Source organism: Helobdella robusta (assembly GCF_000326865.2).
Source record: "Helobdella robusta unplaced genomic scaffold HELROscaffold_8, whole genome shotgun sequence".
NCBI lineage: Eukaryota > Metazoa > Annelida > Clitellata > Rhynchobdellida > Glossiphoniidae > Helobdella > Helobdella robusta.
Window position 1 is genome coordinate 401,121 of NW_008705459.1, and position 26,363 is coordinate 427,483.

At 31.9% G+C, this 26,363-nt stretch overlaps 1 protein-coding gene across 1 annotated transcript in view; it reads right to left on the reverse strand.

The window, feature by feature from the left end:
* Positions 1–9,167: 9,167 nt before the first annotated feature.
* The window catches only part of HELRODRAFT_108304 (hypothetical protein), a 20,740-nt gene continuing 3,544 nt past the window's right edge, over positions 9,168–26,363 (reverse strand). The window contains exons 4-12 of the mRNA XM_009031941.1: positions 22,295–22,404; positions 21,035–21,121; positions 20,618–20,699; positions 19,647–19,751; positions 18,270–18,397; positions 15,521–15,656; positions 14,141–14,225; positions 10,886–10,992; positions 9,168–9,297 (exon numbers count right to left, since the gene is read on the reverse strand). Of these exons, the coding sequence (XP_009030189.1) occupies positions 9,217–9,297; positions 10,886–10,992; positions 14,141–14,225; positions 15,521–15,656; positions 18,270–18,397; positions 19,647–19,751; positions 20,618–20,699; positions 21,035–21,121; positions 22,295–22,404 (921 nt within the window). The 3' untranslated portion in view covers positions 9,168–9,216. The remainder of the gene's footprint in view (positions 9,298–10,885; positions 10,993–14,140; positions 14,226–15,520; positions 15,657–18,269; positions 18,398–19,646; positions 19,752–20,617; positions 20,700–21,034; positions 21,122–22,294; positions 22,405–26,363) is intronic.

Sequence of the window (26,363 nt, forward strand, 5' to 3'; positions counted from 1 at the left end):
ACATTGTGACATTGATAAGGAGATCGAGATTGCGGTGGTATGGACATGTGTTGAGAAGGGATGAAAGGATCGGGATTAGGCGAGCGTTGGAGTTCGAGGTTGAAGGAGTGGTAGGAAGGGGTCGTCCGCGATTGGGATGGAGAGAGCAGGTGGAGAAGGACAGGGTGAAAGCGGGGTTGCGTGATACTGAGGCGAGTGACAGATGTGGATGGAGTCGAGGGGTATTTCGGTTTCATCATAGGTAGCCAAACGGCAACCCCCGATCTCGGGGAAAATGCAGTCTAAACGTGTGTTGTTGTTGTTGTGTTGGTGTTTGCGCCTGAATGCAAATACCTCATCTCTCTTAGTCGTTGTCTCTTCGGTACCAGATTTTGTTACGGCGTTGTGTGTTATGTGGTAGAACCATTTCGATTGGATATTTGATGCATTCGGTCAGCTATGATAGCTAACCTTTGTAGCGACTCGTCGGTTGAGACTGCTAGATGCATTTGTATTGCAGATGGTAGCTGGTCCAACCACAATTGTTTCAAAATGCTTTCGTCTCTATTGTTTGCCCCCCACAGGCTTTGCATGTGTCTCAATAGTTGTGATGGCGTTCTGTCTTCCATGGCCACGCCTCGGAGCAACGTGCGCAAATTTTCTTCGTCTGAAACCGAATACCTCTGCGTTAACACGCGCTTCAGTGAGGTGTAAGTTTGTGCCGACGCCAATTCCGTCTCCACATCTATGATGACATCCATGGGTAGGCTTTCGACCAGCGTGGGGTACCATTCATCTTCTGAGAAACCTCGGCCCTTAAGCACATTTTCAAAATATGTGAACCACGCTTTGGGGTTCGCCGTGCTGAATGTGTTTAATTGAAGTGGGGCTCTCGTCGCTGTTCTCTTTGTCGTGGTTTCGCAAGCCATCGCGTTCGGGGTCACCAATTTGTTGCGAGTTTCTTTAGATATAAGAAACAACAAGTAAGAATGTTTATAACGTATTTATTTGCGCAATACAAAATAAATGAAAACGTGTTCGGCAATGCAATTAGACAAAGAGAAGTTCGATCGTAAAATGTCGCAAGAAGGGCTGTTGTCTTTGTGTTGAAGCTATATATAGTAAGTCGTCACATGCTTTGATTAGGGATGTGCGGTTCAACAAGGTTAGCCTTACAACTAAACAACATCATAATATATTTGTGTAGGAGAAAAAAGTAACCAACTTTTACAAATTTAGGGTTCATAATTTATTCCAGTTTTTACCAGAGATTCATCAACATAGAATTATTCATCTATAAATTTAACTTTCATGGTGTTTAGCAATTTCTTAAAAATTTAAATTATGAAATTTTAAAATCTAGTCATCATAAACAACTCAAATTTTTAGCACAGATATGTTGTTGCACAGACTGTTATCACTGTAAAAATCACATTGTCATGATGTTAGATTTTTTAGGGCAATTTTGTAATTTGTCATCAACAATCATCAAATCAATGTTAATCTATGATCTAAAAAATATTATGGTGTTCAATTAATTTTCAAAATTGTAATTTTTTAAAAGACATGCTGATTGTGTTTTAAATTATTAGAAATCAGTGTGTCGGAGTTGGATGAAAAATATCTGATCAAAAAAATTCGATTCTGGGTAAAAATTTCTGACTCCTGGCTCCAGGTTCCGAATACCAGAAAAAATTTTCAGCTTCTGCATCATAATTTCATTTTGTTATCACTACTAAATAAAAATACTTTAAAAATCAGTAAATGTAATTGTTTATCTTGATAAAATTACTTTATTCTTATCAGGGTGTCCATAACATCTCTTAAAAACAAGACATGTCCTCTTTTTATATTGAATTCTTTTTACTCTTCCTTTTTTTGCAAATGTTCTCTTTTGTCCTCTTTTTAATGTTATCCAGAATAAATAAATATTTTTAGAAAATTTTTAAATTAAATGTTTTCATTTGTAAAAAATTTTTCTGAAAAATGTCAGAAATCTAAAAATTAAAATTGTATTATGAAACACTTCTTTTGCAGAAGTGGCAAATGTGAGTAAACATTTTGAGTTTATTTCCATAGAGATTTTAGAAAAAATTCTATAATTTTAGTTTTGTTCATTAATTGTTGCATGTTTGCTTTTTGATAAAGCTAGTTTATTACAGTTCAAATTTAACGAGAACAATTTTAATATTTTTTGTTTATATTAACATTTAAAATGCCAAAAAGAATTTGAAAATAATAAAGAACTTTAAAATAAATATAAATTTATGAAGATAATTAACCAAATTAATTTATCGGAAGTTTTTTAAAATAAATTGCTTTTTAAAAAATTGTTTTTTTTGTCCTCTTTTTCTATCGAAAATCTACTTTTTTTTAGTCCATTGTCCTCTTTTTCTAATTTACGATTATGGACACCCTAATTCTTATGTTTTACAACATGCTGAAAAAATTATGATTTTATTCACATTATTAGCATTTATTTTCAGTATTAAAGATGGTTGCTTACCACTACATATATTTATCTTTTAAAAAACGCAATCTAAAAAGAATTTTTTTTAAATAAATAACATTTTCTGGAGTAAGTTGAAAAAATTCTGACTCCTAAAAATCTCTGACTCTGAGACTGTTGAGAATTAGTTTTTTACATTTTATCAATGCTGGGTTTGTTAGGGGGCACTGGGGATAAAAAAAAACATACAAAGGGGAGCGCTGGTCAAAACGGTTGAAGACCACTGCTTTATAGTATCTGAAAATGTGAAATACAATTAGGCATGTAGTTTTTTATGTTTTATAACATCCAAAAATGTTTGGTGTGGTTCTAATGCCTAATAAATAATAGTATCTTATTAATGGTCAATGGTGCGGTCTCTTCACAACTGCAACATTTCAAGAAGAATTTGCCATGCGATTTTTCCTAAATTTTATATTTGATTCTAATTGTAATGGCAAAATAATCAAAAAATAATTTTTGTGGTACAAATTTGTTGCTGAATATTTCTTCCAAACATTACCTTCGTACACCATACAGACAGATAATATAAAATAAAATAACAAAAGGGTGGAATGTTAGATTGGCACCACATGGTTTATAAAATGGTTTTTGTAAACCATGTGAATGTTAGATTGGCACCCCATGTGCAATGCGGCTGGTCTTCTAATTGACAAAAGAGCATGTGAATGTCAATCAACCATGCACATACAAAATTCAAACGTTTCTTTGAACGGATTTTTGTGGTGGTGCTCCAACTGGAGTTGCAAGGCTACAAAGAGTATCCGCTAAGGTAGCTGTTATACCAGAAGCAGAATTCCGTTAATGAAATGTTTATTAGTTAGTAGGAAGTATTTTCTTTCATTTCTATAGTTGAATACACATTGAATGATTAAATCGGCATCACTTACAGGCACATTAATAAATATAATTTAATGGACATGAAATTAGGTTGTTAGATAACATACTGATAACATACTGTTGGCCAAACTGTGGTTGCCCAGTTGACAGGACTGGACAAAAGCAAAACTAATCCAGACTGGTTCAATATGCACCGGGACCTGTGCACTGATTGGGTTAGAGAAAACCCAAATCAAAATCGGTAGTCCTGGTTGTATTGTCCAGTTTGACAAAACATGCATTACAAGAGCCAAAAGAAGTAGAAATGGCATGGCCCTACTGATCTGTCCTTGTTGGGTTTTTTGTGAAATTGATTCTGAAATCAAAGAGGCTTTCCTAGTGGAAGTTGATACAAAGGATGCAAACACGTTGTTACCTATAATTAGAGACTATGTATTACCTGATATAGTTTAATTGAAATATTTAAGAAATTTCACTTTAAAATAGAAATTTAGGTTAAGGGTAATTTGTTATTCATAATAGTTAACAATATAATTACTTTATTGATTATTCGCAGGTACAACCATTTGGTCTGATCAGTGGCTAGCTTACAACATCACAGTAGCTAATGGAGTGGAAAACCTTTGGCAGTGTGCCAAACAAAAAAACGAATGAATGGCACATGTAATGACCACATGTCATTATTATATCTTGATGAAATTTTGTGGCAACGCAGTGTCAGGAACCGTGATGATCGGTTCCAGAGAGCTTTAGAGCTTATCCATACATACCACCCTGTATAATTCTAAAAATCTTTTGATTTTATATATCGTGTAAATATTTTAATTTTGTTTAAATAAAAATTTTTAAATCAAAAATAAAATATTGTTATCTTTTTTTGTTTTTGAATTTTAATTGAGTGTTTTAATTTGATTATTTATATATGATGCTAATTCTCGTGACGTTCAACCTTAAAAGCCATTTTCATTTTGTAGCGATGTGGTAATAACACCAATCTAACATTCTACCCATCAACAGTAACACCATCAACAGCAACATCCAACCAGCCAACCTGAATCAGAATAAGATTCTTTTGCTTTGTAAGCGTTTAAAACTGATTTCTTCAAATTTACATCCAAATAAAACGAATTAATTTCGCACATGATTATACCGTAACTTATTCTAAATACTAAGACTTTCAATTTAAAAAACAAAATTGCGCGTCGGAACAAAACCGAATTATCGACCACGTAAATATGCGTGAAGTTTCCCCCGCTTTTATACATATAAAAAACGAATTTGACCAATTGGCTGAGCTTTATTGTTTAAAATTTACTTTACTTTTTAGGAATGATTAATGACGTGGTGTTATTTTTTAATGAAATTTTCATTTTTATCCTCATTTTCAGATAAATGAATTTAGAAGTTTTTGTGTTTCTGTATCAATCAATCAATCTTCGTTTTGCGTCCAGAGACCCGGTTTCCCGAGGTAGGACGTTGTTCTCTTTGCCATATCATTTAAATTTAGAGCTTTGCTTTGCGAGGTACTTCTCTTGCAGTTGCCGAAGGATGTGAATTGCATCAATTGTTGATTTCCCCGCTAGGAAACAAAATTGATAATTTCCGAATGTGATGCACGACGTTAATCTTCTTGTATCTTTTCTGTAGAAAAGTCTTATTTTAATTTTATCATTAGGGTCTGTAGAAGTTATAATATTTTGTATTTTCTTCACTATAACTTGATCAATTTTATATTACAACACTATAAACACCAAACTTATACTGGATAACATCACAATCATCATCTACATGAGAGTGCACTCTACCTGAATCTTAGACTCGCCGAAGCCATTCTAATAAAAAAACCTTAAAAAACCAGCCTTGATTAACCAAAACAGAACAAAACAACTCTTCTAACTCATACAATAATTAGCAACGTTGATAGCAATGCTAATCTCACTAATAGCAACTGTAGTAATAATAACAATAATAATGCTTTTATTAACAAATGATCAAGAAAAAAATAAAATAAATGAAATTCAATGCAAAAATTAAATGTTTTACAATGAAATGGATAAATTTATTCAATAACAAACTTTTTTGCTAGTCATTTATTCAAATGAGTACGAATAGATATAGCTTTTTTAAACTAGAGTTGACTCGTTGTTTCTGTCACAGAAAAGAAAAGTAAAACAAATACAAGAGAAAATGCAGAGGAGATCTGATTCAGATATATGTTAATAACTGAAAAAGAAGAAACACCGTTCACCAGGTTCTTTCAACTAGAAAAAAGGAAAGGATTAAGAGGTCACAAATACAAGTTCTTCAAGAATCCAATAAAGCATATCAAGCTAGCAGAGCAAGTATACCAAAACAATTATTTGCAGTGGCTCTTATACAGATGCTGGTCTACTAAATCACTTTAAACTTTGTTTTTATTATTATTACAAATTTTGTTAGGTAATTTCTAAAATTACCTGTTTAAATAAAATATGGTAATAATAATAATATTAATGGGAACATACCTTTTGTTTTTTATCAAATGCATAAAAGTCAATAATAGAAAATAAATGTAATTAAAATCACAATTATAGTGGTTAGTCATCATTGCTCTTTATTTAAAAAGGAAAATAAGAACAGTGATGATAAAATAGTTATGAAAAATTGATTTATGCTTTGTTCTTATTGCAATATACGACATATGATGACGATATGACACTGCTAATTAAGCTATGGCCAAAATAATCGGTATAATCAATTTTGATTAAATATAAATTACAGGAAATGTAAAAAGCCTATACCCTATAGGAGATAATTTGAAAGTATTTATTAAAATATTATATTGTTTAAAATCTTTCACTAGGTTATTTTTGAGACTGGTTGTATATTTATCGACTTGGTATTGCCTGAACTTAACAAAGTCTGTTTCATGTCAAATAGTCAAGTCTAGTATTTCAATTGTATTATTGCTGAGGTTGGCGATATCTGGTCTAAACGATCTGATAGTGGACGTGTCGTTCCATTTACCACATCTGCAAATTGACGATATTCGAACCAGCGCATGCTTCGATGTTGTTGACAATTATTGAAATAATTTCGCTGTGGCGATTGAAGTATCGTTTGAGTGCTGCCATGGAGATACAATTTGACAAAACATGTTTATTAGTTTAGTTTGTTTCAAGTTGCAAAGAGGGCATAGTGCATTGGTTGTTTTGCCCATGTGTGAAGATCGGCATTTGCTGAATAATGTATTTTCTTGAAAATTTATAAAGAACCTCGGATAGTTTTACTGTCAATTTAGACTATCGTGTAATCTCTGAGTCATGGATGTGTTCTTTTACTAATTTGACTGGAGTCTCTTGGCATTGTAATAGCGACAGACGATTCAACTCCCTCTCATGATGTTCTTTTGATTAGTTGTTTGACTTTTAGATGCTTGCGTAATCGACTTAATACTTGTTCAATTGAATATTGATTTTTGTTCTATGTTTATCTGATTATTACATAATTTTTTCTTCTTGCTCTTGACTTTCCTCTGCCTTTGATACTGTTAATCATACTGTTCTCTTGAGGCGGCTAGATGATTTTTTTAATATTACTGATTCTTGTCTATCTTGGTTTTCTTCCTATTTCTGTAATCGTTTTTCTTCTGTTGTTCTTAATAATTCTACTTCTAACTCTTCTACCCTTACTTTTGGTGTAGCTCAGGGTTCTATCCTTGGCTCTCTTCTATTTATACTCTTCACATCTGAACTACCTCGTATTATTAATAATTTTTCTCTCACTAGTCAACTATATGCTGATGATTCTTAAATCTATAATTCTTTTTTTTATTATTCTTTAAAAATCAGGATCTGACAGACGCAGAAACTGTAACAACATGTAAGGCAGTAGAACAAAATATTCTTTTTCTTCATAATCTATCAATGTCTTTCTTCAATTATCGCTTGGTCTTAAACTTAATCCTTCTAAATTTAAATTAATTTGTTTTGATAAATCTAAACACTCTATTACTATTCCTCCTATTAACATACAATATTCAAAAACTCTTGATGTTTCTCAAAAGTTTCATAGTCTAGGCTTTACCTTTCATTCTAGCATGTCTCTTTCTTCTCAGATTAATAGTGTTGCTAAAAGTTCTTACTTTCATCAACGTAGAATAAAAAACTTTTGCCTATTCTTTACCATCCTATTTTTCTTCTTGCTACTTCCTCAGTCTTATCTAGGATTGATTATTGTAACTCGTTCTGCTATGGTCTTTCTGATTCTACACTCTATCCTTTAAGTAAAGCTTTTAACTCAGTTACTCGTCTAGTTGCTCGTGTCCCTTTCTTTTCTTTTCCATATCTTGTTCTCTTGCTCTGGTTACCTATAAAATATGGAAAAATTTTTAAATTTGCACATGTATAAGTCTCATTCTAAATTATTTCCTAAGTACTTATCAGATATATTAATTGAACCAAAAAGCGCCGGTTTACGATCGTCTTCTTGTTCTCTCTTAACTCGTGTGTAAACGCTAATTTGCTAAATCTGCTTTTGCTTTTTCTGACCCTTTTCTATGGAACTTTCTACCTCCTTCTCTAACGACTTCTCTATCACTTACGAAGTAAAAAGCGGATCTCAAGACCCATCTGTTTGCAAAATTCATTGAGGAGCGCTGTTAAACATCGCAGAAATAGCACTTTATAAACTAATTGATTGTCATTTTACTTTATTAGTTTATTACCTGTTTAATTATTTGATGTGTATACACCTGTTTTATTGATCATTTTTGCTGTTTGTTGGGTCTATTATTTATATTTTTAGTAGCTTTTTGATTGACCGTTTTTTAAAATATGGTCTCATTGCTTGTTTGATTTTTTGGTTAGTTGATTGATTGCTTGTTCAATTGCTTGCTGTATTTTTTCAATTATTACTTACCTGATTGATTGATTTGTATATACTTGTTTTATTGATTATTTTTGATGTTTGTTGGGTCTATTATATATATTTTGAGTTATTTTTTGATTGAGCGATTATTTGTTAATCGGTTGAATCTTTAGAAATTGGGTGAATTGATTTAGGGATACTGGATACCCAGTTTTTGAAAAACACATTTCTGCGTTGTAAATTTGAAATAAAAAAAAATAATTTAAAATACTTCCCAGTTATATACATAAAGAATATAACATGTATACACTCTAATAAATGTTCCTAGCAATGGGTTAAAATTCTTTTCTACAGTACGTGTATAAACTTTAATTGTCTAATGTCTATCCATGCAAAAAAATAAAAGACCAAGGCTAATAGATACTCAATCTTTATAAAACCAGTTCACGTGTAAAAATTTGAGAAAAAAAATAATTTAAAATACCCTAGGAACGTTGAGCAAGAGTTCCTTTCTACAGAACGTGCAGGTATAATTTAGTCGTCTATATAAACATGCACAAAATCCCAAAAATCAAAGCTACCTGATTGGCCTACTCGATCTTCAAAAAACCCAATTCTGTTAGAAAATTTGAAATGAAAAAAATGTATATAAAAATACTTTAAAATCTCTTTCTACAGTACATCCTAACATTTGATTGTCTAATGTATGAAGTAACTTTCTTGTTTTTCAGGCGAAATGAAGTTAAGCAGTTTGTGCTTCATGCTCGTTAGAAGCCCGATATCAAATAAATGACATTCGGTAATGAATTATTTTATTTTTCCTAGTCAGTCGAATTCTGCAGCAAACTTTTTTATTCTTATTTTTTATATGACCGTCGTATTTTATGCACATTATGCAATTTAAACCATTTATACATATACACTGAAATCGCTTTTCCTTGCATTTTTTCACTTCTGAAAATCTTAATTTTTAAAACACGACTTGCCAAATTTTTTTTACAATATTTCTTGAGCATATAGTTCTTAAAAAAGAAACAAAATCATTGGTTAGAAACGTTGATAAGATCTTTCATAAGGTCTTCCAAGGAAATTTCATCTTCTTTTAATGTGGAACCAGGCAACTGTTAAAACAATAATTGAGACATTTTAATATAAATAATAACTATCGAAAATTGATTTTGTGATTTCAGGTAAACCAAGCAAATTTATCGAAATACATAAAATTCCATTTGGAACTAATTATTATAAGTAGCATTTAATAAAATAATAGCTCTTTTTGCCTAAAAATTATGAGGGTATATTAGAGTCAGTAGGAGATGCCGATTTGAAACATGAGATGCATGACAAAGAATGCAGTTATTGAAGTTATCCAGTAAATTGGGGAGATAACTGCACATCTAAGATCATCTCCCTCACAAAATTTAGAATCAGTTATTATATCAAAGGGTGACAAGGTCATAAAGAAGTTGGACCAATTCGAGGCAGTGTAAATGTGTGTTATTTGAAAAGACTTGCTCCAAAAAATTGATATTGTCAGCATAGCTCCACACAAACCTTAAATTTACTCAATTTAGTTTTCTTTTTTCTTATCGATCATTTAACTAATTTACTAAGTCATTAACTAGTCTATTAATAAATTATATTATTTATTTGCTTTTTTAAACCATTACTTTATCTTCCAATGCAATGGATCAATCGACTTGGAGGCAGAAGCTGATGGCTGGAATAAAAAAGTCCAACCCATAGTGAATAGACTTAAAACGAGGATTGATTGATTGACTTTATTTTATTTTCCATACATTTTCATGCTTAAACATTTTTTCTCCGTTATTTATTTTTCGTTGTTTTATACTATTGCATTGCATGCTGTAACAGTTTCTGCGTTTGTCAGATTCTATTTTTTAGTGGATAATAATAATAACTGAGTCAACTTGTATGACGGTCTTGTTCGTAACTTTCATGATACCCACAAAAATTTGAAATGTATGAAGGTATAGCAAAAGAGCTTTCACAAACGTACTATAAAAAGTTTTAGATGATAATGATCTGGTTTAAGGTTTCAGTGCCAGTGAAAAATTCTGTACTCTATGTCATCATATGTCTTTTTATGTTATCATATATAGACTTATTACTGAAATGGGAAAACGGCGAGCAACCCGCACAACACTACATGAAAGATTCAACTTCCTTATTAACAGCTGATCAAACAGTTTTTAAAGCCAAGTTACTAATTTAAATGTACCCATCAGATATGGAAATATCTCAACAAAAATAAAAGCAACAATTACGTCGTACTGATGTGAGACTTTATTGCAGTATTTGAGGAAAAGATATGACACGGGCGAGACAATATGGCTGGGAATAAAAAATGCTAGAGGTCAGACAGAGATGGAGGAAATAGAAAGCCCTGAATAGTAAAGAATGGAAACGGTGGAATGCGGAACCTATCGAGAGTAGAGAACTTAATAAATACATGTACCAATGAATGAATGGATAAATGAATGAATGAATGAGCTATTTATACTGAACGGTTTTAGTAATGTTAATAGTTTCATTTTAAAAATTTCACACGAGATCTCATTATGTCGTTATATCTAATCAGCGGCTTCTTATACAGTTTTATTCAACTCAAAACAAAATATATCTTTTCAAAATACTAATAAAATGCAGATGTTTAAAAATTACTATACCAAGTAAAAAAAATCATACTTCATTATACGTATCAGGTAATGTATATGCTGTCGTGATTCCTTCAGCAAGAAGCAATCTATCATTTGTATCATTATTTTTCAAATCCTCGTGTATTAACTCTATTCCTTCAGAATAAGAAAAATACTAGAAATAAACGTCAACATTAAAAAATTATGATAAATTTTATGCATTTGTTATTATAGTTATGAAATTTGCCACAAAATATTTAAAATACAAATGGTTTAACTTTTTTTTTATAGATGAGCTACACTAGCTTCCTACGTCAGAAAAAGTACTTTTAAAATAATTCTTGCCAGAGATTTTCTTTTCCTCGATGCTTCAAGTTATTTGGGAAAAAAACTGCAATCGGTTTTCGAATTTGCGAAACGAAGTCTTATAAAAACAATGGAGATCCGTGGTTCTAGAAAATCTTACAAAAACAATGAAAATCCGCGGTTCTAGAAAATGTAACAAAAACAATGAAGATCCGCGGTTCTAGAATTCCTGCGGTATCGTCAGATCAAATTTGGAATATTTTACCTGTAGAACCAAAAAAATTTAACAACACAAACCGAAAAGCGTTCAAGAAACGTTTAAAAAATCATTTGTTCAACAAACCACAGCAAAGCTAGCGCTTCTGAGGTATTTTTACAAGAGACTTTATTACTTTTACAAGAGGCTTTACGCAAGTCATCAAATAAAATGCATTAGAACTTTTCGCATCAATGTCAAGAAAAAACATCATCGGCGATTAACATCTGCTAACATCGGTAGAACACAGTGTGTGTGCACAAAATTTGAAACCAATAAAAATGATTGAAAATAAATGTTTTTTAAATGAGGACATAGTAGAATCAGGTGAAAAATCAAAGAAAAAAAATTAATAAGATCCCAAATGACATAAACATGGAAATATATTACGGAAGAATCTCTGACAAATATCAAATGACAACAACACGAGGATAACTTTCTTCTTCTTCTTTCTTTCTTTTCCTTTCGGGACATTGGCGACCATCGACCTCCACAAAACCCGATCTTTAACATTTTGTAGTAGTTGAAATGTGGTGATATTCAACAAGTGACACAAGGACTTCACGAATGTTATTCGTTGTTGACCGCTATCCATGCAATCTTTCCAGTAGTTGTTAGATTTTTCATTCCTTTCTTCCGCATGATGAAACCAAAAAACTTTAACTGCCCCCATCGGATTATCAGTAGTATTTTCCTCTTTTCATAACCAGACTGTTTAAATACATCCTCATTCAAAGTATGAGAGGTCCAACTAATTTTCATAATTCTTCTATAAACCACATCTCGCAGCGTTAATCTTTTTTCCCATTTCTTTAGAAATTGTCCAAGACTCAGAGCCGTAAGTTAGTACAGGAAAAATGTAACACCGTAACAGTTTTAATTTTGTTGATATTCTGATTTTACTTTTGGTGGGAATGTTTTTCATTTTAGAATATGCATCTTTCGCCATAGATATACTTCGTTTGATATCCGTATCACATTTACAACCTGAGGTAATCAGACTTCCGAGAAAATTGAAGGTGTTAGCTTGTTTCAACTGTTTACCATTACTGATTATGGAGTAGATCGGGGCGGTTCTTCTTTTACTGATAACCATGCACTGTTTTGTTGATGTTAATTTGCAAGCCTTTTCTTTCACTTTCAAAAATCAGTTTAAAAACAATTGTTTGCAATTTTTCCATTTTCACGAGGATAGCATGTCAGTGAAAAAATGACAAGTTCAAATTACATTAAGCCAAGTGATGAAGACGACAGACAAACGGACTATCATGAAGGCATGCCCGTCATCATCAAGTACGTTTATAGACACTCAACCCTGAAAGGCAGACCCGCCCAATGTTCGTTACAGGGTTTGCAGACAAAAACCCCGGATTGGCCTTGTCGCATCTATCCCCTACCCTCTTTTTAGTACCTCATTACTTAAACCATTCAAGGATACTCCCATTATTTTTCTCAACATCTGCTTTTCTGTTCTCCAGCCTTCTTAAGTTTTCAGCCGTCATAGCCCAAGTTTCGCACCCATTCGACAAGCAACTTCTTACGCAAGCTTTATATATCTTACCCTTTAGATCCAATGGTATATACCAAGAACACAGCACTGAAGTCATTCTCTGAATTTTTCATTTTTATTCTATTCTCGACCGCTCTATCCAATTAATTCTCCTTGCTTAGTAGCCTATATCACCTAGAAAACAAAAGAAATCCATTCTTTCAAACCCCAAATTTCCCAGGTGCCCAGAATCACCTTTTCGCTTATTAATATCTTTCAAACTACTTCGTTTACAAACAAATTTCTTGCTTTCTTTTGTTGAGGTCTCTTTATAAAACACTGCATCGTTTGTGCATCCAATCATTTCATTTTACACATAGTAAGGAATTTCCTCTGACTTCTTTACCACACACCGCACAGGGGAATTAACCACACCCAAGAGCCCGAATCCTCTCCCTTCCACATAAATTCGGTTTTTTCAACATTTATCTTTGATTCCTTCAATGGATATTTTCCACACTGAGAGCTTTTTTCAGTTCTTCCTCACTCTCCGCCATAGGAGCCAGTTTTTTTCTTGGCTCTGAACTTTTCTTTAATTTGTCTAACAATAAAAATAGCATCAATAGCTGCCCATACATCATCATCACCATCCATCAGCTGTGTGCATCCACTGATTTCCTCACGACATCTCTCCAATGGTCTCTATCAGGGCCAGTTTTTCAAATGTCAATCGAACTCCATATTTGGACAATGATATATATATATATACACATATACATGAGTAAAAATAGCATGTATATATATAGAGGATATAACAACCGAAGATATAAATATATATATATATATATATATAAGATTATATATATATATATATATATATATAAGATTAAGACTGTCAGAAATGCAATTATCGATGAAAATTACAGCATGTTCGGCGTTAGTTAACTTCCAATTTAACTTTTCGAAAGGTTAAATTGGAAGTTAACACATATATGTATGAACCAAAAAAATGATCGTTATTTACTTTTTTCGAGTTATCACATGACGAGCCAATGTTTCGATCGATTTCTAATAAACGAAAATACTCGGTGACAGAAAAATTGCGCTTTCTCCCATATAAGAATTAATATATATGGGCATGCCTGAGTAGAATGACAAAATAAGCGCGCATTAAAGGAAAGGTGCTATTATATCATCTATTTTAAAACGTATTGATGCCTTGATGTTGTTCACAAATAAATGAAAAAACGGACCCCATTCATTATTATCATGCTTCACAGGATCCGGATCCTCTTCTAATTTTTTAAACTCGGCAGTGGGATTTTCTTTTATAAAGGCCTAAATTATGTATATACACATTTTATAAATAAAGAAATGGATAAATAATAACTCAATCAATCAATCAATGAATAAAAAAATAAATATATATCTACTCCGTCCAAAAAAAATAAATACATAAAATTAGGACACATCAACAACAACTTTAATACAGTTTCCCACCATGGTTTCTACAATTCATAACACCACTCATCTGCAGCACCTTAAGTTCGTTCTACAATCACTGCTTAATGTATTCATTTATTTGATTAATTGATTGATCTGTTTTTCTTTTCATTATGAGTTTTTGGATTTAAAATAAATAGAATTTTGATTTGATTTATTCATCACAATAGAAATCCAGCCCAATACATCCAATTCCTAAAACAAAATCATCACCAATAGATTACCGCCCAATTTCTATCACCCCCAACCTTTTACACATTCTAGAAAAATTCATTAAGTCATTCATCTATCCATGTTTCAATCATCCATCTATCAAACCACTATTACAAGATCAGTTCGCATTTTGCCCTACAGGTTCCTCTACATCCGCCATCATTTATCTTACTTCTATAATAACATCTCTTCTTAAAAATAATAATTATGTTCATTTTATTGCTCTAAACTTTTCTATAGCTTTTGACACTTTCAATCACTTCTCACTTTCAAATAAGTTAGCCTCTCTTTCTCTACCTGACAACATTTACAATATAATAAATTTTCTTTCTAATAGGAGTCATTCTACTTTTTTCAGTTCTAATGTATATTTGTAATCTTTGTAATCTTTGGATTGGTAGCATTGTAATTGTTCTCCAAGTTATCTGTTTGTTTGAATCTTTTCTTTTCTTTCAAATTAATTTATTTCATAACTCTTACCTTACACTTATAACTCTACACTTATTGCTTTACTTTTTTTGATGGTGGCTATGGTACGGTTTTTGTTCCACCTTTTGTGATTCTTTTAAAAGGAAACAAATAAAATAAATTAATTAATTAATAAAATAAACTTTTCAGCTACTTTTCTCTAACCGCCTTCAAAAGTTGTTCATTTGATAAGTTTTCATGCACTTTACATTAGTACAAAAATTCTTAAGAATCTTTCAAACCTTTTTTCTTAGATCAGAATTAACCTCTTTAATAAAGTTCTACTGCTATTTCAAGTAATACTCCAAAAATGTTGAATGTTTTTTTTATGTACTTCCTTGACAACTTTTTACTACTGAAGGCATCCCAAACTATTTACAATTTTTACCTTTTATGATTTTATTATGACAGATACTGTAAAATTGAAGAATGAAAACGAAAATAAAAACCTGATATTCATTTTGCCGTATCAAACAATGACGATCCGTACATTGAGGATTAGGTTTCATTGACATAGTTGGAAAAAAATCTTGCAAGGCATTATATCCGAGATAATGGGACACCTCACCAAACTTTAACAAATGTCTTAAAATTTAAACATATCATTATTAAAAGACAATAATTATAAGACGTCAGCACTATATTTACAACAATGTTTTTCACAAATGTTTAAAAATTTCCCTACAAAACTATTATATCGCCATTAGTGTAAAGGAAATTGCTCAAAGCTCAGTCATCCGAAAATTGACTAGGATGGTGGACAGGCATCCTCATTTTGCGTGAAAACAATAAAATTATGTTTGTTTATCTAATGTGGTCTGCATACATTCCTACAACATCATAAGCATAGAACTGAATCAGCTTGAAGATCCAAACCGAGCTGATATTTATTAAAAACTAAAATTCAATCGTGGATATTATTAATTACTTTGTCATGAAACATCTGAAAAAAATATATTCACCAAAACCCAATAACTCAAAACCGCTACATCAATAACAAAGAAGAATGTTAAACGGGACAGTGAATGCTAAGAAACATATTTAAAAAGCGCGATTTCGTTGCTGGTCAGTCGTGCCTTTAAACACTGTACAGACAGGACAGAAGAAATGAAGGGAGTGACCGAACTGTCAATTAATAATGGCTATAAAAAGTTACCCATTAATTTGTTCATCTTAAAACGAGAGCAACAAGATGATAGGAACCGGTCCACTGGAGCCAATACTATAACAATATATTATAAAAACTTTGTCTACGTCATATAGAACGGGTGAACGATTACTAAAAAACAGTTATAAAGTCAAAACAATCGATAGGAATGACAAATTACAACTTAGAATTTACTATGCCAACAACAGAACTTCTTCCCTTATTCTTAAATATAATTGTAATAAAAAACAAAAATCAATAATGAAAAGTAGTCACCCGATATATTCCTTTAAATGTGCTATCACTGAATGTGGGCACCGAAATTCAGAATATATCGGACATACTACTGTTACAATGACACGAAGATTAACTATGCATCCACAAAGAGGTGCAATAAAAAATTATTTAATCGATAATCACGGAATAGCAATTACTAGAGAAATACTTAACAATAACTAAAAAATACTGTATCGCAACAAGAAGTGTGAGAGCATCGGGCGTCATTCACTGACAACAAAATAATTTTCGCGACGTAGGCATTTTTTGAACATCACCTCTCACGCACGTACAAATCTCTCCTTCTCATAAATTCAAACACTTTTATCAGGGCTTTGCTTAATCGTCACACTCCACTCGAGACAATCACCAACTATCGCTCAATATCAAAACTTATCCAAACTTTCTAAACTACTCGAACGCGGTTGTCGTTTTCCACCGATGTGGCTATGCAGTCATCGCGGTTGGGCTTGAGCTTCTATAGTTAGATTATTATATTTATTATTCGGCATATATTGTTCCAGAGTCTGTCTAACTACTTCAATAGATCTATTATTGTTCATATTAGTATATAGGCTCGAAACATCTGCCGTAACAAGAATTTGCTGATGGTTCGTGAAGGTCGTTGATATCCTTCTAACAAACGTCTTCGTGTCTTTCACGACAAATTTCATGTGTTTTAAAAGTTGTTTCACAAACATGGATAACGGCTGATTAATGGAATTAATATCACTGATGATGGGTCTCCCTTTAGGGGTGTATTCATTCATCCATTCAGCCTTTTCCTTGTGGATTTTCGGTAGAGTGTAGAAGTATCTCGTTCTTGGTGTCACGGGTGGTGCCAGGTCCAACAGCCTTCTTTTGTTTATAATCTTCATTTTCTTATTATTAGTAGTAAATTCATAATTTCTTGTTCAATATTAATGGGACCAGTATTTTTTTCTGTAGAAGGCTCTGTCGGAAAGTTGTATCTCTACTTTTTTTATGTAATTAATTTTATTCATAATCACAAAGACATTCTCTTTGTCTGCTTTTCGTATGAAATATTGTCATTCTTTCTTAATTCGTATAGAGCTCTTCTTTCTATGTTATTGATATTTGATCTCCTAAGATTGAGTTTAATGAAGTTCCATTTTTAGAAGTGAATTCTTTTTTAAGTTAATAAATTTCCTCCGTGGCTGCTATGCAATTATTAGATAGCTTCGACCGCGGTGGATTCCATCTAGACTTAAAGAATCTTCTATAGTTAGGTAGATCCGGTAGTAAAGATTTTATTACATTTTTATTATTGCTAGAAAAATCATTAATTCTTATGTCCCTAATTAATTTATCAATACCTGTAGTAATTTCGAATATTTTCAATTTTTCGGTGTGTTTATGAAACCCAATCCTTTACCCAGTATCCAGGTCCATTGATCCTCTGTTAGGTCGTAATCCGAAAGATTAAGAATATTTTGAGGGCAACGCTCCCTTTTCATACTGTTGATATAAGTCATTCAGTTCCTTTCGATCAACTCTAGCAGAATTTTGGCGTCAATTGTCCTGCTCCATATCTAATAATCTCACATCTGGACTGTTGACATGAATTTATAAAACTGGAGACAATAATTAACTTTTTTTAAATATTCTAAACAGCTCCCTTTTATTTATAAAACTTGTTAATGTATTAAATTAATAATCATTAACACGATGATGCATTATAAATAAATGAACAGTTAAACTGATTTGAAACAATTACAAAAACGATGAACAATGGAATAATAAAACATTCTGACTTCAAAGCGTTTTGAACCAAGAACCCAGCAACAATGCCCATAGTGGTAGGCAGACTAGCAGCGCACACTCCATCTTTTTTCAACGATTTTTCATCAATATTTGTCGCCACAATCAGCGGAGGGGCACACTGGAAATGCAAAATTTTCAGCATGTTTATCACATATCACAAACCAAAAATTATTTCTTACACTGATGTAAAACAAGATAATCAAGACAAATTAATATTGTATGCAAAATAAAAAATAAAGAGCAAAACCATTATAAAATCATTACAAAAAAATTAAAATAAGATAGGACTTGGCACGGGAAAAATATAGATGCACCTAATAGTGAATTTGGCCAAAGGACTAATAATAGTTGATCCACTACTTGACCGAAGCCGAAGGCTACATACCATAAAACCAAAAGTTTTGAAAAAAAATTTGTTTTTTAGAATGAAAATTCTGTCATTGAAAAACCCGCAGGCAAATTGTGTTTATCCAACAAATCTTTATCGAGATTACGTTCATATTCACACGTTTCAACAGCTATAATGGCCAAAATAATTTTTCCGCTAATAATATTCAACAATTATTGTTCTGGAATTTGAAAAAAAAGATTTAAACGAAAATTTTACTATTCGGCCAAAAATAGTCGAAGCAGAATGTAAAATTTTGGCAGAATATTCGAGCATTCGGTACGTCTCCAGGAAAAATGCAAAAAATCCAGTCACTGCAATAACAGTGCCAGACGCATTACCGCTACACTATCGCGCCGCACAAATAATCCACAATTCATAAGCAAAACGCTTCCTTTTCCATTGCTGTTTGATATCTCTGGAACTGGTATTTCCAGCAATCAGACTTCCGAGGTAACAGAACTATGACTATGTCTATCAATCTCACGCAGACTGTTAACATCATTTGGATATCGCTTTTAGTACTTATGACTATCGAATTTTTTCATCACATTAATCTTCATTCAGCTGTTCGTCCCAGCCTATCTATGACGCTTTGCTATTCCTTTTGTGCCTTTCAAACCATTGCCCGGTTATCTGCAAATCTTAGAAATAGTAGCATTCTATTTCCTATTTTTATCGCAACTTGTTCAACTTACATGATTTCATTCATTGAAGAGTTAATGAAATAGAATAACCATTGATAAATTAATGAGAAATAGTGATGTAAAGTAAAAATTTCATTCATTTAGTAAAATGCTGACTAGTTATAATTGATGAATATATTGCTCATATAATAAAAAACACGAAAATAAAAATATAAAAAATTCTATAAATAGAAAATGGAACGCAAAATTCATGCATTAACAACTATGATTATGTAATTACGAACGATGTTTATTATGAAGTGTGAAATGAGCAAAAAAGAGCAAGTAATTACTGCAAAGCAGGACGTCTCGCCGGGTATAATGAACTGGATATGACCTGAAACAGCATTCTCACTGACGCCCGATTCAAACCACTTCTGATTCAACTGATTGCATATCTGAAAATGAAGCAATACTAGAAAAACTCAAACATTAGGACTATAATGTCACCAGTTTATATAATTTAGTTTATCTACTTTTGCCATAAAACGTTTTTAAAACATCAAATTTATAAAACATAATTTTAGATGTCATTCAGCTTTAAATATATTCGAAGTAACAAAAATCTTTTCCCCAGTTTTTCATGAACCAAGCTGAAGAACTGGGTGTTGAACGGCAATAACTTTTAAATTAAATTGCACATGATTGTGAATTATTCTTAAAACAATAATAATAAAATCAAATCATTGCAAACTAGCTAGCTCTTAAAAAACATATTTTCATAAACTGTGGAAAAAACCTCTATGCACCTCTAAACAGGAAGATACGTTTTTCATTCTTCTTAGCATTCCATGTTCTGTTTTTAATAGTCTATTCAGACTTCTATCGACACTACTCACGTTTTACAAAAGTTTAACATATTACAGCTACTCGTGCAACTTTATATATTAATATTATGAATATATATTTATATATAATTGAAATTAGTGGAATACTTCTATAGCAAAAAAGGTTCTTATTTATCTGAATTTATCCTAAACTACCTTTATTTTTTTCTCATTTTTTGTTATTTCGTTCAATATTAAATAAATTTCCTAATTTCAATATAAATTTGATTAATTTTCTAGACGTGGTTTATAAAATAAATTGTCACCTCCATTATTTCGAAATTATTCCGCATTAAACTAAACCAACATTTTGTTGCACGATTCAAAATTGTCATCCCAGCTATCTACCACACTATGTTCAGCGTTTAGAAATGTATTTTAACAAAATATTAGAGTACTGAAAAACAGCAATTGATGTACGGAAAAAAAACACAAACTGCATTGATGGTAATTCTAGCTTCAAAATTGTCGACGCAACTCAACACCAGATCAACATGGCCTCCGTGCAAACCGCCACTCCTGAAATTATTATTTCTACGTGCTAGAATCAATTACAACTAGTCATATTAAAATATGGCAATTCAAGATTTTTTTAAACTTATGACTTCTATGACCTTAAATCACATAACGACCAAGGATCAGTTATTTTAACCTACGCAAATTATTAATAATAAAACTAATAACTGCTAAATTTACAGATTCTGTGTCAAAGTTTGATTTTTAAAAAATAAAAAAGATATAAAAATATAAAATAAGCTGTTTTTAAATCCAAGTACTATCTATGACAAAATTTAAAACAAAACTTTTTAACCACACAAACTTATTTTTGATATAAAATAGCTAACAGCACAAACTTTATTTTTGATGTAAAATGGTCGTAATTGTCAATGAGAGTAATGTCATAGTTGTAAGTCTCAAAACTAACATCAGGATTTATGAATCTGCAAACAAGTTAACAATTTCATCAATGTAAAAGATAAAATATAAAAAGTGATGAAATGTAATCCAAAGCCTATTCAATTTAAATTTTTTATTGATAAATTCAGGTGAAGAAAAACAACGCCGCCTCCACAAATGTTATAAATCAACCCCGTCGGGGATTGATTAAGATTTCCCAAAGTCACCAAAAACCATCGGAAACATGATTTTTGTCTATCGCGTTCTTATTATGAAATTGTACAATGTTTTAAACTTTTTTTGTGCTAGCATTAACACAAAGTTTGTTTATATAGTACTAATTAATTTACGAAATACTGACATTCGGTTTGCTGCACTTGCCAAAATTAAATTTACAGTTCAATTTTGAATTGTTTATGAAACACAATAATAAAGAGTTTATAGAACTCGTTAATAGTGATGCAGCAAAAATGACAGTTATACAATTTTAGATCAAGTGTTTACAGCCACCTCCTGTTTTGTTTTACAATCTTTTTCCATTTCTGACAACATATCTTACTTGTCATCAAAGTCTAAATTCTGAAAAAAACTTCATGCAAGAAATAAATTGTTAAGATTGCTCAAAAAATTCCTGACCTAGTGAGGTAAAAACAACTTCACCTTATTAATGGACGGCGCAAAAGGCCTAGTGGTTAAGGTAGCCTGGTGCTGTTTTGCATTGACGGGGTTCGAATATAATAAATGAACCAACACTTACCACAAGCTTTGTGCATGATGCAACGTTTGGCATATACGATGTCTGTGTGCTGTTGATTCTTCTGAACCTAGAAAGAATGTAGTAGACTATTAACCTTTTTGTGCAAACTACTTAAGCCTATCGATTCGAATATTTTTTCGGTTTTAAGCCTCTAGACCATGGGTTATGGTACTGAAGGTAGCGGAACCCAAAAGATTAAGACCTGTCTTTATAAATCTTTAAATTTGATGTCAGATATTCAATGACAGGATAAGGAGAAGGGTTGACAAAGTTATCCAGCTCTGACTCGACCTAGTAAGCAATTTAACTTTAATAACGAGGGGATAATTGGCAATATCGAACTGCACTATCAATCAATTGCATTATTTATCTTTGAAAAATAGACAAATATATTTGGCGAATTGATCGAAAAACTTGTAGCAACTGATAAAAGTAAAAAATGTCAAAAAAATCTACTGACTCTAATGTAGATGCAGCAGCATGAACTTTGCTAAGACCTGACTGGTGAGGCTGAAAAAACAGCCGATTCATATTTGCCATTTCAACTTTGTCATAATCAAACAGCAACAACTAGATTAAAAAGATAAACAAATCAACAATGTTTCATTAAGTTACTACAAAAAACAAAAGTTAGCGGTTTATAAAAGTTTTATACCAGTATTTACAAGCAACTTTTGATGCTCATTAGAGTTTAAAATTTCTCTAATAGAAATTTAAAACTTTTATTATAATAAAACTCCGAGGATAAGTTTTAAATTTTAAAGTTTTAATCCACTGTATCTGCCAATAAGCTACACTTATTATTTAAAATTTTATCTTTTTTCAAAGTGTTAAAAATGAGTTTAAATTTGTTTTTTGACTATTTTCGAAGTTCGTCAAAGGTATTGTACTGTATTGTATAATTGTAGAGTGCCTCTATCAAATTATCTCCATCTTGTTTTTGAAATTCAACAAGATGAAGATAGCTTAAGAGAATTTAAGGCCAAAACAGTCGTGAACATTTTCACTCCAAAATTTAGGAAACACAAGATGTTGTGTTGCCAAAAATCGATTGATGGTTATGCGAAGATTGTTTTTGTAGTTATTAGTCAAGCAGAAACTTCTGTTAGTTTTGTTCAAAGATGAATTGGTTTAAGTTCTGCTGGTTGTTGGGACAGTTGAAAAGATGATGAACATAATGAGGTCTGTTGTTACGTGCTGGGCAGATGTCTGGGATGTTTGGGTTGGTTCTGTTCTGGTAGGCGTTGAAGAAGTGACAATGGCCCGATCTTAATTGTGCTAACAATTTTCTTGTCTTTTTAAGTAGAGTTTGTTCTATTGGAATGATAATAGGAGTTTGTGTAAAGTTATATCGGTTATTGAGTCTCAATCGACTTTGTATAGGAACTAAATTTATAAACTCTTCCACATAAGACAGTGCACTTCAGTGAAATAATTTCTCACTTTGAGCTCATTTTAAAAATAATTTTGTCTTCTGCCAGTAACCAAAAACTCCAGTCTTTTTTTAGTAAGAAATTTTGAGTCGAAAAGGGGAACACAGAATAGATTTGCGAAAATATTTTAAATTAATCATTTAACATTTTGGAGTGATATTTTTTGCTTATCGTTTTGTGCTGTTAGGTTATGGTTACGTTTTTTAAATTATTTGGGGTAACGGTAGCGATAGATGGACAACGTGGGTACATTTTATTTTACACTTATATATAGTTGAGTCTTAAAAACTCGTTAATAAGATCATGGACTTTTAAATAGTAGTTTATTATTAAGAAGTCCATGATTAGATACTATAGTTATCTTAATCGTTGTTGAGTGACAAATTAGATAAAGGATGAAACATAATTTCCTGTTTGATATGACTGATACAATTTAATTCGGCGTCATTGAGTTTATTGCTTAAACTACGTTTGTCATAATACATTCTGTCTGAGGTGTGGTTTAAAAAGAAAAGATAAATCTTATGCCTCACGTAGAATGATGTTTTGTAACCAAAGGGCACTTATTTGGGGTTGAAATCTTTGTGGCCTGCTGCTTATGGAATGAGTTCAACACAGGTTATTTCTAATGGAAGGTTGATATGAATTCCATATTCTTTGAGATAAACACTTAAGATCAAATGCTGAAGCTTTTAAAATGACAACATAGAGTTACAGTACAAAAACTTGTACTACAACAAGCTGACTAAGAATGAGCGTCCACGATAGTACAACATTGACATTTTAAAGAACGTTGAAGTGAATGTACAATAGTGGCCGTAAATTAACAAGTTAACTCAATATTTTTAAAACATTGATATCAATATCATACAAAACTTAAAGTCATAAACGTTTACGCCCAACTTTTTCGTCAAAAAGGGTTGAAAGTCTATAACATTCATCCAAAGTTCAGAAAATTAACAATACACAAGTAGACACAAAGCATGTGGAAGACAGGGATTTTTTGATTTTGATGTTATAGGCTCACGTCTTTCAAATCATTCGACTCATCATTTTGACCATGCATTGCAGGTTCTGATCTTTCGAAAGAAGATCAATTGTATCAAATTTTAATAAGCCATAACTTTTAATAGGTTCATTTAAGATAATAATACATTTTTAAAAAGTTCAAAGATCGAAATTGATTCAATTTTGAATAAATAAGGAACAAATAAAACGTCATTGTTTATTTGATTTGAACTGATTAAAGTATTTTATCCATTTTTTATAATAAAATTTATTGTATTGCATTTCAACACAAGCTTGTATTTGATGGATTAAGTCCAAAGCCACTCGGGTGTGGCAAATCACACAAAAAGTTAAAATTATTTATTGTCAGATGAAAACTATGAAGTCCTGAGATTATGTCGTCTTAAATATTTATTCGTCGTCATTGCGATTATTCCTCTTTCTTTTCGTATGAAAACCCCATTCAAGACCCTACAAATTTCTGACAATTGAAACTCGACACCCAAACGCTTAGCGAAAGGTTTACATAAGACCCATCCTATTAATAGATTATTTAATCAAATTAATAGATTATATGGTCCGTTGATTAAATAGGTCATTAGAACGTAGCAATGATGGGTGTAATATTAAAAACTATTCCATGGTTTTCACAATACATTTTCCAGTTTTAGCTGAAAAAATAAAAAAAATTTGAGCTAAACCTTGTTTTATCATATTTAAAGACCAAAATTGGTAATTTAAGCTATATCTTCATTATAAAATGACAGAAACACAAAAAGTTTGAACAAAAAAATGTAAACTTCAATTAAAGCACTAAAATTGAGCTGTTTGATTACTATTATTACATAATTTCATTATTTTGTCAAAAATGGTGTTGGAATTTTTGTCAGAGAACCGCTAGCCCAAGAAGTACTGGATATTAGAAGGATTAATTCAAGTCTTATGTGGATCAAGCTTCGCATAGAAAAGCAAAAAATGATTATTTTTTCTGCATACGCACCACAGACAGGCGAATCAGAAGAGATGAAAAATGACTTCTGGACTGCATTCTCTGACACCATCTCAACAATACCAAAATCTGAAACAATCCCGATTGGAGGCGATCTCAATGGCCGCGTTCGAGAGAAAACAGATGGTTTTGACAATGGCAACCGAATCCTTGAATTTGCTGAAAGTCACAGGTTTTGTTTACTGAATACATATTTTAGAAAGAGATTGGAACATCTCATAACATACAAAAGTGGACCATCAGCCACGCAAATTGATTTCTTCGTTGTCAAGCAACAACACCAAAGGCTATTCAAAAACGTCAAAGTTATACCAAAGTTATACAAAATTATACAAAGTTATGGCGAATCATGTGTCGCCCAACATAGACTACTTGTGGCAGACCTGGTTGTCGAACTGTCAAAACATAAGTCTAAACAAATGCCTCGGAGAATCAAAACGTGGAAGCTGAAAAACAATATTCATCGAGAAAAATTTCAACAGATCGTCGCAAAACAGTTAGACCACCAATCGCAAGCTAGTACAGATTGGAGTAAATACAAAACCGTTTTGATGAACTCAGCAACTACAGTTTGTGGGAAAACTGGTACAAAACGTCAGCATGAACGTGACACTTGGTGGTGGAATGACAGTGTACAAAATGAAATAGCTGAAAAGAAAGTTGCATACAAGCAATGGCAAAAATCAAAGTCTGTTGATGACCATAAAATTTTCAGTGAGAAGAACAACTATGCAAGACGGCAAGTTGCACTGGCTCGGACTGATCAGTGCAGAGAGTGGCTCACTAAAAGCAAAGGTGAACAAATGAAATCTCTGTATCGTATAGCAAAACAAGCAAAGCGTACGAAAAAAGACATAGTTGGTGCTTCATGTATCAAAAATGACAAAAATGAGATGGTTCTTGAACGAGATGAGATCAAGCTACAGTGGAGAGAATACTTCAACCGTCTGTTAAACGAAACAAATCCAATCAATGTTAACTTTGACATTATCAAAGCATCTGGTACTGCAGGTATCCTAACGTTACTACAACTTTGCCGTGAAATCTGGAGAAATTGCTCAATGCCGACTGAATGGAAC